Genomic DNA, 15,569 nt, shown 5'->3' with positions numbered 1-15,569 from the left:
AAAAGTTCTTATAGGCCTACTAATTAGTAATGTGACAGATCGGCAATAAACAAAACAAATTTCAAACAAGTGGAGGTTAGCGGCAAATTAGTGGGCGGATCTAGTTCGCTTAAATCACGTAACATAGCCTTGTCACTACCAGTAAAGTTCCCCACTTGTAAGCACTAAAATATTGTTAATAGGTAAAGGATACTAACAAAAATCTTAGAGACCTACATTTTTTGTAAAAACGTAAAATTGATTTAGTTACAATCCACCATAAGTTATGTTTATTAAAACATTTACTTAAAACAAGCAAACGTATAATTTTTATACTTACAAAGGAATAGTTTCATCAAAGTTTTTATTCATCATAAAGAATTGTACAATCTAGTGTTGTACAATTCTCAGGTTTGTCATACAGTTTTTTTTCAGATAACGGCAGTCCAAATCTTTGCACAATGTACAGTATCATTGCGGAAAAATAGTGAACACATTGTCATAATTAATATCCAATTCAAATAACTGAAGTGATGTATTGTTTGGATAAGTTCTTTCGTTAGTCTCAATCAATAGAAAGTTTTCGGATGGCGGCAATTTGTATTTGTAAAAAATTTCAGTCTGCGATGTTTTACAGCACAAATTAGAATTGAGACAGTGTTTAAGCAGTTTAAAGCTACTGTAATTGTTAATACTTTTTTTTATAGCCCTTAAGATTTCAAGATAGTGGTTGTTCAAAAGTTTTAGTAGTATACAAGAAAATTGAGCCTTTATAAAAATTTGAGATAACATGTGAAATCCAACTAAGCCAGAAGGAAAATTTGACCTCTTGACGTAGTTTCAAAAATTGTGTAATGGATATAGTAATAACAGTTCTCTAATCTGGTAAAAAAATGTTTTGCTATTTCTTAATGAACTTTAAACAAAAAAAAAGATTAAAATAAACATATAGATTGTTTCAAATTAGTTACGAGTATTAACTAAAGTCATTGGAAGATTTGAAAGGATAACAGAAATCCTTTATGTTATTTCTTTTATGTTGTTCCTCACAAATGTTTATGCCTCTTTGATGAACTGTAGCTGAAAGTATCAACAGCTGTTAAGTGTCAGTTAACTTCGGATTAGATGTCGTAAAAATGTTAATTATTTTTCTCAATTCTTATATTATCTGGGAAACTCTCTATATAAATCTTCCTTGGACTTCAGTGAGTATTAAAAAACATTTTCTGAATTGGTTCGGCTGTACTCAAAATTACGCTTAGCAACACATTTAGCGATTCATTTTATATAGTACTAGCTGTTTCCCGCGGCTTCGCACGCCTACGTGTACGTGCACTTCTGGTTCAAGTGAATTATATTTCCAACGACTATGTAGAGTTTGTATTGTTGCCACAATCAAGAAAATCTGTCAAAAGTGTATGTTTATAGCCATTGTCTACGTACATGTACTTTATTATAAAGTGGTCTAACACTCAAGCTTTAAATTCAACCAGAAATGTATTTTGAAGACAAATATACATCAAAGCTTAGCGCCTTCAAATAGTTTTTTGCTATTTAATATACGTAACTATCTCGTAATCACAGTTTATAGTGTGCAGGCGCTTTAAAAACTTTTAACATATGCAGTAGTGTCTGGTGGCGAGATACATTAATAGGCATAGTATATAAACCTTCTCCGTCGAAAAATACATATACATACACATTTTCATAATGATCGGTCAAATAGTTTACGAATTCCATAAAGGACAAACACACAAACATTCATTTATATATATATATATATATATATATATATATATATATATATATATATATATATATATATTTATATTTATATTAGGGTGTGATAAACTCTATATATTTCTTGAATGTTCATTTATTGTTTGTTTGTAACGAATAGGTAGTGTAAATGCCTGTACTAGAATGTTTCATGTTTCGCCCATATAGTCCGAAGAACTAGAAGACTTTACAAGTCTTCCAGCTACTTTCTGGAGTTTCATAGCTGCCTGAATATGGGTACATAGTCTATGAGTTGAAGTTTCAGAGAATATTAGTTAGTGAGCTTATACATTTAAATTAAATTATTGAATTAAGAAATTTTCTGTTTACAGGTGGGTTTTTCGGTTATAGGAAAAACACTGCTGTTGCACTTAATTGCTATCAATTACAAAGATAAATAATTAATTATAAGTAATAATGAGGTTCTATTAGCATAACCTCAAACTGATAACCATGTACTAACTTACTACGTACTAAATTGTCAAGGTTTTGTTACTAACTTTGCTCATGTTTTTGTTCGGTTACATGACTTTTAATATTGTAGACTAAAATACCACCTAAAATTTGTATTTCTCGTAGTAGTATTGGTTGTACAGTTTTATTCCACATAAAAAATCATTATGTCATAAATTATCACGTGAAAGGTTTTCAAATAAAATGAATTAATATCGATCAATATACTGTATTTAAAACAAAGATTGGATAACACAATGCGTTCGACTCAGGATTACATGATACATGGTCTTACGAACATGATTATAGTATATACAAAGACTGAGGGTACAGAGACAACACAAAATAACATAAAGCAATTGTAACATAATGTAAACATAACTCTACACTATCAACTCTAAGTACTAATATAGGCACAAACACTGGTCCCTTCACACCATACAGTTGTCTAGATTGTTCGGATTCTTTTCTTTCTAAGAGTAAAATTTTGTTTGTTACAACTAACATCAAAGTACACCAACAGGTTCTTTGTACAAAACAAAATCAAATCTGAACACTGAAGGTCAAGTTTGTTAAAAATCAAAAATGTGAAACTAAACCACAAATTCAAAAACAAAATGTGGTTAAAATGGACACTTTACAAATGAAAATCCCCAAGATGAGGATAGATGAAAATATCAAGCAGCACTTGAAATAATTTAAGTTAAGAGTAAAAGCACAGTTATGATAAGAAATGCGATAAGCACATGGATTATTTATGGATATAATTCTAAGCAGTTGTACTTCCCCATTTTTAACAAAAAATCACATCGACAAATTAAACATGCAAGCAGTTTTCTTTGAAACATTCTCATTATAAAAAGTAATGTATGTACATTCTAATCATTATAAAAAACAATCCTTTTTAAAAATCTAATACACTAGTTCACAGGTTACATATGTTTGACGGTACAGTATAAATTCTTTGGATATTTTTAATACTTAAACATTTTAAAGCTAGAAGTTTTATTTTAATAGATTAGTTTACACCAAAAGAGAATACAAAGACTTTTTATCATACAATTGTATTTTAGTTTTTGCATACAAAAGTCTACAAGGTAGTAAATATTAACTAATACAACAATGCAGGAATAGATTCATTTTACACAAAATGCATTAAGTCCGTACAATAAAGTTGGTAAAATTTTGCAATTGGCTAGAATGTAAGCTTCTTGCTAATTTCACAGCTTTAATAAAATTAAATTTTAGTGCTTAGTAATATCCATTTGTTTAACTCTGAAAGTGCAGTAAAGGTTACTGTGCTATACGTTTTAAAACTAAATAAATAAAATCTATTTTTGCAGTATAAAATTGTATGTTACCTAATATCAGTCCTTAATTTCTTGACCTCTTCAATTAGATAGTTTTAAGCTTATGTTACCTATAGATAGAAAATGTAAACAATTATAATTTAATAAAAGTGGAATCATAAATACAATTTAAATTGCAAGATTTTTAAGATTGATCTTTGGCACAAATCATATTGTTTTCTTCAACTCCTAAAATTAGTTTCAACTGTGATTTTTCATGCCCTTTAGTAGTACAGGCCTATGGTTTTTCATGACAGCATTTAATCATTGTGACGATATTTGTATCAGTGTTATTGCACAAACCACATCATTTGTAGAGTAAACCGTGAAATCTTTCTACCCCCTTGTCAATCAGTTCCAAATGTATCTTCCATGTAAACAATCCATACAAAATACATTCTATAAAAATATCAATGACAAATAAAGTCACTGGCAATAAAGCCAGAGACAAATTTATGGAAAACGGCAACAACATCGAGTAGAAATATTTAAAAGCTATGTTCATTTATATCAAATTCTACAGACAGAATTTATTATAGTTCATCATATAAACACAACTACAATACGATCTAATACACAACCTTTCACACTAGTGCTACAGAGACAATACAGTGACCCACCTATGACATACAACACACAAGAGGCTCTTTCCTAAATAATTTCACACAACGTTTACTTTGAAACAGATTTTGAAAATTATATATGCTTTAGTAGGTTAAAATAATTAAAATGAGTAGTGCAGGATAAAAATATAATTTTTCTTGCCCCACCTGCTATTTCTGTTCAGTACTATCTATGCAGGTTATTCAAATATCATTGTCAATCAATAACTGACAAATATAGAAAGTTTTTAAAAGTCATATACATTTTTTCAAACCAGATTGGATTAAACTTGAAGTAATCTACATGAGACAGGATAATTAATTTCCAGAGAGCTAATAGCAGATGAAGACAAAAATGTAGTAGCCGACCTTCACCTATTTATAAGGACACACTTCACTCTAAAACTACTTACAGTTTGGCTACATTGACAAGAAGGGAGGAGAGGAGAGGTAAGGGATGCAGAGCTAGTAGCCACCAAAACTGTTCAACTGAGGACATCAAGTCAGGGGAAGCACTGTACTGTACAGATGGTGTTCTGCAGTGATCTGAGTAACGTTCACGTTACTTACGTTACGTTACTAATCTAGCATGAAAGACTAGGCTTATGTATATATAGAGATAAATATATTCCCATCTTATTTACAAATCTATTGATTACATCTGTTGTTTCTACTAGTTTAAAACAATAAAAACATACCAAAATGTCTACGATTGAAAAATTAAAATCTTGTAAGGCCTTTCTTATTTAGAGTGCTATGTAAAAAGTCTTTTAACTTCTATAAAGAGCATCAGATTTTTTCAACTGACCCTGTAAACTTTGTTCCTACAGTGTACATAGTTAACTTTATAAGTTGAATCAAACCATAACAAAACATTCATACAAGTTATTATAGTGAAACTCACATAAGTTTTATAACCTAGAAATAGCATTTTCCAATACTTATCTTATAAGTGGTGCTTTTAAAGCTTTTGAAATTCATTATAAATTACAAATTTGGTATCTTTGAAAAGTAAGGAACAATGAAATAAAAAGGCCTGAAATACATATTTCAAATAGGAAAACAGTCAGAAAAATGGTTTTGTACATGGGAAGTAGGAGCTGCTGGCTCTAGTTCTGTCGATTGCTCTGGACATTGGACATCTACGGGATCTTCTTCCAAATCCTCTGCTAAGACACTCTTGGTGTCATCTTTCAATCCTGGTGTGAAGACATCACAGCAAAATGTGCTCTGATATGCCTCAGTACCATCTGTTGGCAGATCTTCAGAGACGGATATTGTCGACAGCGTTAGATCTTCCAACTGAGAATAGAAAATATCATCTTCTGTTGTGCTATTCGTATGGAACAGAGCCTGGCAGTCCGTGTAGAAATAAAGGTCTTCTGTGGGCGTGTAATCGGATTTTTCACTTTGGCAAAACACATCAGAATTCTTCCTATCTACTTTAACATGAGTGATGTCTTGGGCATCAGGAACGTCCAGTGGAGGTCCCTCAGTGACTGGGGCAACTGTGTTATCTCGGGTACTACATGAAGGCGGCAAAGTTGAGCACACGGATTGGTCTCCATCGACTTTGTTGATTTCAACAGGAACAGTAAAGGTGGTTTCGGCTATTTCACTACAAGAGTACGAGAAATGAACACATTCACTAAAAGATTTTGGTCTGCGAAGATTGAGCCTTGCGTTGCGATCGTACAGAGCGAAACTGTTGTCATTGCACATCTCATCCGCGTAGGGGAAGTCCCCCCTGAGAGTGTGGGTGGGTTCGTACGAGTCCTCGGTAACGTTGGCTTGTCTGCTCAGTTTCGGCCGGCTGTAGACGTAACGCCCCGAATTACTAGGGCCCGGACCTTGACCGTCAGAGCTTGGCGTCAAGTCCACAACCTCGTCCTCGGGTGTGAGGGGAAGCGCTGCTCCCCGCCCGAACTGGTAGAACCAAAGGTGCTGCACCTCACACTCTCACTTTTTCTCCTTTAGGTCTTTATTTAGGTAGTGTAGGACGTAATGTAGGACAAGATCATAGCAGTACTTATACTCAGTCTGAAACACAGGTAACTAGATAAACCAAGTGTACCAACAGAAGCCTCCAATGATTGATGCATAGAATGTATTTCAAACTAAAATACTTTTTTTAATGTTGAGATTTATAATATTGTTTCAGATAAAAATACCTTTATTGTGTATTAACTATTAAAAAAATTAATTGATTTCATATATACTCTTAGCATTCTCAGTAAATAAATAATATAGCCAATTAAATACAACAATAAATGATTATGTAGTTTTATTTATTTAAAGCTGGTAAAAACAATAATTTTCACTATCAAAGTATCAAAAGTGTACACACGTAGCATTTTTAGTATTGAAAGTATTGAAACATTATATATTGTGTTTCAATTCGTAATATACTATACCATGTTATTATTCCTAAAATATTTCTTTTAATAAGAATGCAGGTGTATTAGAGTAGTTGAGTTAGCCGTATAACATTCTGCAAAGTTTGTAAATTTGTTCTGCTATGGTTTAAAAAATATTAAGGTGTTTCCAGAAAATTTACACACCCTGTATATAAACGTTAAAATGAGGGTGGTTTTGGGTTGTGGGAGCCATGTTCGGTGAAGTTATGCAAGAAATTTTGGTACATATCATGAGGACAATTGCAATAGATGCTGATTTTGTATGCAAAATCCACATAAAATGATGTTTCAAAAAATATGTCCTATTATGACATATATACTAAGGTCTTTTAAAACTGACATTTTTCTTTTATTGTAAACTTTATTATGAGTTAGAGTAACCAACAATTTAAAAATTACGAGAAGCAGAAACCCTATATGATCCAGGAGAAAGTCTTATAAATGGATTCTAAAGCAAGTACCTAGTTTAAAGTCATAGACAGACTGGTCTTAGGCAGGTGTGGCCAGGCCGGGACAGAAAAAAGTATTAAAGTAAATTTTGTTTGATGTATTGTAATTTGTAAATAATTCACAGTTTATAGAAATGTTGTGTCTTGGAACTTTAAATCTGAAAATGTTTAAAATAGTAACAAACCAATAAAAACATAATTGATGATGAATTTCTGTTTTTGTATTTACCATTGAGACTCATATCAATTATATAGGCACCAAAGAATATTAAACTTAAAAAATTCCTCAATAATAAGTTTGTTACTAAGAGGCAATTTATTTTACAATTTTATTCAATAGTTAAGTATTATTATAACGTATTTATTTTGCCATCGTTCAGTGAAACAAGAAATCAGTAACACTACGTTTTGAGAACTGCAATCTGATCTCTTCTTCAGGTAAATAACTAACCTAATACATAATTACAAACTAGGTTAAAATAAACAAATCATACCAAAGCGTTGTGGAACATTAATATAGATGAAGAATTTGGTTTAAACTATTCAAAATTATATTTCTATTAACACTGCAAATAGTATATATAAATAAAGTTAAGGTAAAAATAATAAACATGTAATAAAATGAATTAACAACACAAGTGCATTTTGTTTAATAACCATAATCTTTTAGAATTCTGATCATTGAAAATTTGGGTTTTACAGTACAAATGTATTTCCCAAGACTCTTGAGATTTTCTTAACTAATTATAGCACATAAGAGAGTGACTAGAACACAAATTTCCCTTTGCTTTAAATTAGTTGCTCAAACTGATTCCTATTGTTTATTTTCGACTTATTTGCAACAGGCTTAAAGTTTGGACATAACCAATCTGCTTTTCTTTAAAAAGATACAAAAGTTAAAATTAATTATTGAATACTATTCTATAGGGTGTCCCAGAACTCTCTACCAACCTTTTCAGGTATTATTCCTGAACTATAGGCAAAACAAAATATCATATTCAATATTTTAAAAGCTCAATAATTACACAAACAGTCACCATTTCACTTATCAATTATATAAATTTGTATGAGCTTTATTTTAAAAGTTGTAGCTTCTTAATACAAATGCTCTGTGTAAAACTCCTAAAAACAACACATGATGGACAGTTTTATTACAAAACCATAATAAGTTTAAGAAAATCAGTTGATAAATTAATAAGAGAGATAATTTACTTTTAAAAAGTCAAGTGCTAAACAATATCAACTGTCATGTGACAGCACTGCTAGTGAGCCACAGCAATCAGCTGTTTTAAAGTTAGCTGCCCTAATAAACTGATTATACATTATTGATTTGTGTGAAATAACCTTTTGCAGAATGTAGGTTTCTTTTGATTGAAACATAATAAAATTAAAATGGGTGCAATCCACAGAAATAGCTGTATTTACATAGGATTGCCAATAAATTGAACCCTTTAGTGTTTAAAATAAAATAAAGTTCAAAATGGAATTTGGAGATATTGGGCTAACTCTATTGACAGAGTTCAAAGTCTGCAGTCAAACTGGTGGAGCAATACAAATATATAACAAATTTCAACTTGTTACAACAAGTTGTTCTTAAATTAAAAATAGATATGTGAAAAATATAAAATGGTGGTTGTTTGGATAACTATTGAGTTAAAAAAGTTTGAATATGATATTTTGTTGTGTTTGGTTCAGTAATAGCACCTGAAAAACTTAGCAGAGAGTTATGGAACATCTTGACTAACTCTTGACTATATATGTAATCTAATTTGAAATTTGCAAAATCAAATTTATGATAAAATACATTTACACACTTACTGTGATATATAAAATTGGGTTTATGTAAAATCACCTTTTAACAATAACATTCTAGTTATTAATAAGTGCGTTAAAATTAGATTAAAAGTTATGTTGTGTACTCAATGTCTTTTTACCAAAGCAGTGTATATTATTGTAGTTAATTATAAATCTCAGGATTTTACTAAGATCTTCAATTTAGATTTAATACCTCAGACGTTTCTGATGTCTTTGCTTTGGTTCAGGAATAATAACTGAAAATGTTGTTAGAGTTCTGGGATACTCTGTATACATTATACATATAATTAAGTGCATATATTTATTGTCTTCCTTGACAATAAAACCCGTGATCTCTCGGTTAGAGTGCCACAGCCTTAACCCAGCTATGAATCATGTTTACGATTAAATTGTTAAATTTAAGGTTTACAAGATTACCCATTACAAAATTTACCATATTCTCGATGAGCTGAGGCCTGTGACGACGGACTGTCTTGACAGCTTGGAAGATATCCACTTCTCCATGTTGGATGACTTGCTCAATACAAGCATTCGCTGCACAATACACTCCGCATCGCCCTCGCCCATCTCTGCACAAAACAATCAGCACACTCTTTTTTACCAGAAGATTCAGAAAGGAGCTCATATTTGTAAGTTTGAAACACACTTTGGAAATGAGATAATTGATATATAGAATAATTAATGTAGATCCTATGTGTTGTCCTTTTTGCCATCTTAGATCAACCAATACTTAGCTAACTTAATAGTCCATTGGCTAGGTAACCGAGGGACTTACAGTTGTCAAAAGACCTTTATGTGTAATTTTAAATCAAATAACGTTTTTTTATTCCCTTCACTCTAGAAACAAAGATAATTTATATTAATTTTTTTATGAGATGAATGATGAGTAACGTGAGTAAGGATACATTGTGTAATGTTGTAGAGTACCTGGTAATCTAAAATAGAATGATTATCACAAAAAAACCAATTAACAGTTAAGTCGGTTACCATGAAAACATATGGACCACAGATTAATATGGGTTAAACCACGAAGTAAGCTATGATTGAAATGCACTAGTTGAAATGCAATTCGTTATTCTTGTTACTTCAATAATGAATTGCATTATTCTTGTCACTTCAAGATGGAAGACGTCAAGTTGTAGTAGGTCAATATGAGGGAGCGATTTACAGAATGAGTGCATGTGTCCTGTGTAGTCATTATTATCCTAGATCGAAGACATCTAGTCGACCTACACATAGCAGACATGTCACATCAATCGTAATCAACACAAGGAGAGCCAACATCATATTCAAATACAATTTTCTCAGTTCTTCAAAAAACCTGGTGCCAAATTATTGTATCAAGAGCTGGGCATAATTAGAAAAAGTAACTGTAAATGAGGTGTACTTTATGGCCAGCTCCTAAAATAAATTATTTGTATTTATTTTTTTATGTTGAGTGTTTCAGTGTGTTTGTGTTTGCTTAAACAGTGTTATAGTTTTAACTTTGACTATGTAATCATTTTGAAACAAATATATACCACAATTTAATAATGGAAAGCAGTCCTAAAAGTAATCATTAGTTTACAATTTAAAAGAAAGGAAGAGTATATACTGTATAATGATTACACTCTCTTGTGGATGTTCATATTGTCTTTTCTTAAATTACCCCCCCCCAAAAAAAAAAATAAATCCAGGTGCTATTTATATCAATAATCTTAAAATACCAATAAATCAGATTTTTGAATACTATGTGAGTTAAACAGGTTTATATCTTATTTGAGAATGTTATACTATTATTGTAACATCTCTATAAATTATTATGAACTTACATAACTTAAATAATATGTTTCCTACAGATAATTTTTGAAGAAATTTGTAGAGATTTATATTTGTTGATGATATCTCATATTGTTTTGATTCAAAGTAACTTGTTGTTCAATGCTAAATGCAGGAATGTACTCACTGGGATATTACAACGACGGGTCCGTAGTCTGTGCGCTGCCGCCACCGTTCCACCATATTCATGAGTTCCACTAGGCTGTTGGTAGACGTAGGAACGCGGTGACCCATGGGCCAGCAAGTCAGCTGGAACAGTTGGACTGTCCGGGGAGGTGCCTTCACTCCAGCCATCAGTTCTGTCAGGGATACGATCTGAGGAGAATTTAAACATATGTGAACTATTTGAAAATCCATAGATGTGAGACATTGTAAACTGATTGATTGTAATATCATCATCTTTATTACAATTATTATATTCTCTAAATTAAATAGTTCAAATTATACTTGTACTTCATAATAGATTTATTTAGTGTCGTATTGTAAACAGTCACTTCATTATGTAACACGATGACTGATGAATGTCAAACAGTACTGATATAGATGTTGGATTGGTAGGCTGCTATGTGACTGTCCATGCTAGTTTAGATATCCTATTTGTGTTTTGGATTTTTGTGTTACAAAAGTCATTTTTAAGTTATTGTTATAGATTTTATTCTTGACTATAACAAATATATCAATTACTTTTGTATTTTTGTTGATGAGTCATATATTATTTTAGTTCAGAAATGAAGTAAGTCAACTGAAAAATTACTAAAATCACTTTTTGTAGAATATTTAGTCTTACCTTATCTATCAATCCAAATTTATTGTGATAAAGCGATCAATTTCACCCCTTATTTCATCTTCAGTTTGCAAATGTTATTATTTTTTGTTACTGCATCATTTGCTGTGTCAGAATAAAATTGGATTGGTAAGGTAAGTTATCTAATTTTGGGGAAAAATATTGTTATATATAATTAAATATCATATTTAGTCCATTTCTTGAAAATGGCTGACTAATTACAGTGAAGCTAATTTTCCATTTGTGCTTCTAGGATTTTTTTATGCATTAAATGTTCAAAGTATAAAGCCTGATATTTGTCCAGTACTTTTCAACCACATTGGACTTAATGTGTGTCAAAATTGGAGTGTTCGCTCTTGTAGTCCGATATGGCATACACATTGTGTCACACATCCAAGTGCAGACTTAAATGTGTTTGTTTAAATGTTAGTGTCACTGACAGCACCAGATCATGTGTTTCACAAAATTACTTAATTGCTTTGCCAATTAGTATACAATTTAAATTGAATGTAAAAAAATGTTAAAACAATTATCAAGTGGCTGCTGAGCAGAACTAAACTTTTCATATATTTAGTGTATATGAGCACCACGAGCTGTAGCTAAGTACTTTCCAATATTGGACTCTCTTTTATGTGTAAGCCAAAAGTATTCCTTCCAATGTCCTCATAATTGGTCATTTATCCGCACTATGTATCCATCCATCCAACTTCCGAGTGTAAGGTATTGGACTCACAGTTTGGATTCAGCTTACTGTAACATCTATAAAAGTTGTGCAATGTTGTTTTGTAAGACAAAATGTTATGTTATTTGCACTGTATGAATACTGTAATATGTAGAAGGAATCAAGGACGTAGCCAGCAAGGGGATCCAAGGGGTCCGGACCCCCCAAATTTTCAATTTCTTTCAATTACTTTTTAGTAAACGATAATTATTATTTAAATAATTCAGTATTACTAACATATACAGCTGAAAGATCGTTCTCAACAAAGAAACAAGAAAAAAGGGTCAGGAACTTTTAAAGGAACAAAATGGGGCCTTACTATCTGTCCACTACAGGAAAATATCAGTTAGTTGTCTGGATCCCCCCCAAATTTCTTTCCTGGCTACGTTCTTGGAAGGAACCACTTACACAAGATAAAGTGAGGAACTCCTGACATCTAGTGAGTGACTGCTTAAACTATTCATGCTTACTGAAAGTGTGCTACTAAACCAACTAACTGAGATATTAGGGTTTGAAACCGGAGGCTAAAAGAAAAGGCCTTACAAAGTCTATAAGTGGAAACATTGCAGATCACAGGGAGAGTCTCAGACTACTTCAATCTCAGATTTCAATTTCAGGCTGCTTTATAGTTACAGAACAATAACTCACATACTATTATACTGCTGATAGAACATTTTATAATGCTGTTTGTTTTACTTTTTTTATATAGGGAAACAAGTTTTACTGCCCTAAAAATAGAAGTCATAGACAATAGACTATTATATTTCTTGCACTAAACATTATTACCTTGTTATTAAATGGGCTGAAAACCATTCAGCTGAAATGTCTCCTTGTTTTCATGGGTGTACCATTCCTCATGAATATAACAGTTGCTGAGGGAAAAGTGTGAGCAGTTTTGTTTTCATGGGTGTACCATCTCTCATGAACGTAGCAGTTGGTGAGTGAAATGTATGAATAGCATCGACAGTAGGGATAACAATCACATCAGCCCAGTTGTAAAATTCAAATTCAAATTCAAACCTTTTATTACCGTAAACAATATACATTATATGGTAAAAGTCAGCCATTTAGTCTAAAATTTTGCAAACATACCACAGTGTCACATTCATACATACATATTTTGCATTCATCATTCAGAAAATGAAATCTATTGATAAAGTAACCCCAAATAGAAATTGTAAGAATTCACCGTCATGAATTCCTGAATTGATTTGTTAAGATGAGATCTAACACAACCATTAACAGAGGTTTGAAAAATTTAAATAACTTTTCTATTTTAAAATAGAATTGAAAGTTCATTGTTTCAAGAATAAAACTTATTCTTATTGTACACATTATATGTTTCTACATGAGTTGCTTGTTCCACACCAAAATCATTTTAATGGAACTCCAATAATGCTATGGGTTAATAATAGAGTTAAAAATAAAAACACTGCTGACTCAAACACTGGTAAACAAGCTGTTTCAATTGTGTTCCCTAATTTAAAGAGCTGTTGTTTCTGTAAATTGAAAACTCATCGGAAGTCAGAGGTTATTCTACTAATTCAAATTAACACAAATGTATGAACATGGCATTTTCTTTGTTGTGTTTTGAATTTCAATATATAGGTTATTGTTGAGGACATATAAGTTTTTATGATACAAAATAAATCAAGGAGATTTTTAGATGTACAACTCACCCGCCGGTGCTCTAGCCCTGGTAGAGTGATCACAGGCCTCTCTCTCCGATTGTCTAAACTCTGCATAAGCCAGATACCATGCCAAGCAAATGCAAGCAAGCATGCAACATAACTTCAATAGTCAGACATGCAATTCATTGTTTCAACAGTTTTATTAATAAAAACAAACTAAACGCAAGTAATAAAGCAATTAAAAAGCTCTTGTCATGACGATACTTTTGTTAAAGTTACATGCACAAGCTATACTAATGTTTTTTACTCACATTTATAAACAGTAATTATATACAAGTCTTAATTTAAGTACCACGTCAATGATTGCACACTTAAAAGTATATAACATCCTGAGCAGCCTTACTTCCTAAACAATGATTAAACTCAAGTAATAGTTTACACATTAAATTATGGAAGAAAATTGAACATAGTTTATTTATGAACAATGAAATCATAGTTTTTCTAAATCAAACAAGCATCCTCTCAGGTATATTGGAGAGTGGTAGGACTTGGGGTCTGTCCCTTGATAGACATGATCCTAGCACCGTGGTACAATTTTGATACCAGTTATTGTTATATATTTAAACAAATAAATATGAACACACTATAGGAGAAAGAAATCATATAGGTGTCCAGTGGATAGACACTTGTTTTATATGTGTTACTCATAATTATATACGGTATATACGTGTGACGAATTGGACTCATATTATACTTATAAAAATGTAGAATTTTTAAAAAAGATTGTACATAAATACATAATTCAACAGACAGGAACTAACAATCTACTTGTCCTCCTCCGTAGACTAATGGTTATAGTCTCGGTTCTCTAACCTAGGATCACGGGTTCAAAAACCGGGGAGGTCCAAAAATGTAATAATAATAATAATAAATAAAAACCAGTGCACTTCAAAGCCGGCATACCTAACGCTGAGGCTTAAATGAGAAAAAAAAAACAATCTACAGTTTAAATGTCGGGAGCCTCACTCACTGGTAGCAGATATGTTTTACAGCATGGTAACTCCAAGACAACTTACCTTTGAACTGATTAGTTCGACTTCGACTTCAGTCTACTAGTTCAGAGAGATGTGATGGAGTTGGTCACAGTTGAATCTAATGCTCTAATTTTGGAAGAGGAATTCCAACAAGAAGAATACAAATTCTCATCTCTGATTGATTAATAGTTAGGGAAATAACACCATGAAATTAGGACTGTTGTGATGTTTGTGATGTTGCCAAGATAATATTATATTTTTCAGGTAAAAACTTCAAAGTACTGACAGCTAGAGATCCATTGAAGATCATCAAGGTTCAAATGGTCACATTTATATTCTATAAGTGGTATGTTTGTCGATGGAAAACCCCTACCATGAGAAGCCAATGTGTATCAGCACAACACAAGGAATGTATGCATGTACAACCTACCAATTTGCCATTAAACAAAATATTCATTGAAGTCTTCATTGAAAATTCTTATGGAGAGAAAAATAAAAAAAATTCCCAGAATATTTTAGGACTATAATTAGGACCAATATAGAAAAATATTGGTAATATATATGAAACACAATCCAATTTTAACTGACAGTAAACAGCTATTGACACTTTCAGCTAAAGCTAAAAATAGAGACAGAAACCTTTGTTTACATTTGAACTTTATAAAATATTAAGTATTCAGGCCTTAATCAATAGTTTAATGCAGATTATAAAGACAAAGTTAATATCTAATTTATACT

General features: G+C 31.6%; 1 protein-coding gene across 1 annotated transcript in view; it reads right to left on the bottom strand.

Annotated features, from left to right (window-relative positions):
- Positions 1 to 6,063: 6,063 nt before the first annotated feature.
- LOC124355835 (receptor-type tyrosine-protein phosphatase kappa-like) overlaps positions 6,064 to 15,569 on the bottom strand; it is a 146,952-nt gene continuing 137,446 nt past the window's right edge. The window contains exons 14-17 of the mRNA XM_046806988.1: positions 13,846 to 13,905; positions 10,789 to 10,976; positions 9,277 to 9,412; positions 6,064 to 6,202 (exon numbers count right to left, since the gene is read on the bottom strand). Of these exons, the coding sequence (XP_046662944.1) occupies positions 6,122 to 6,202; positions 9,277 to 9,412; positions 10,789 to 10,976; positions 13,846 to 13,905 (465 nt within the window). The 3' untranslated portion in view covers positions 6,064 to 6,121. The remainder of the gene's footprint in view (positions 6,203 to 9,276; positions 9,413 to 10,788; positions 10,977 to 13,845; positions 13,906 to 15,569) is intronic.

The sequence above is a fragment of the Homalodisca vitripennis genome, chromosome 2, assembly GCF_021130785.1.
Source record: "Homalodisca vitripennis isolate AUS2020 chromosome 2, UT_GWSS_2.1, whole genome shotgun sequence".
Classification (NCBI taxonomy): Eukaryota; Metazoa; Arthropoda; class Insecta; order Hemiptera; family Cicadellidae; genus Homalodisca; species Homalodisca vitripennis.
Note: the sequence above shows the minus strand (reverse complement) of the source record. Positions and strands in the feature narration are given on the sequence as shown.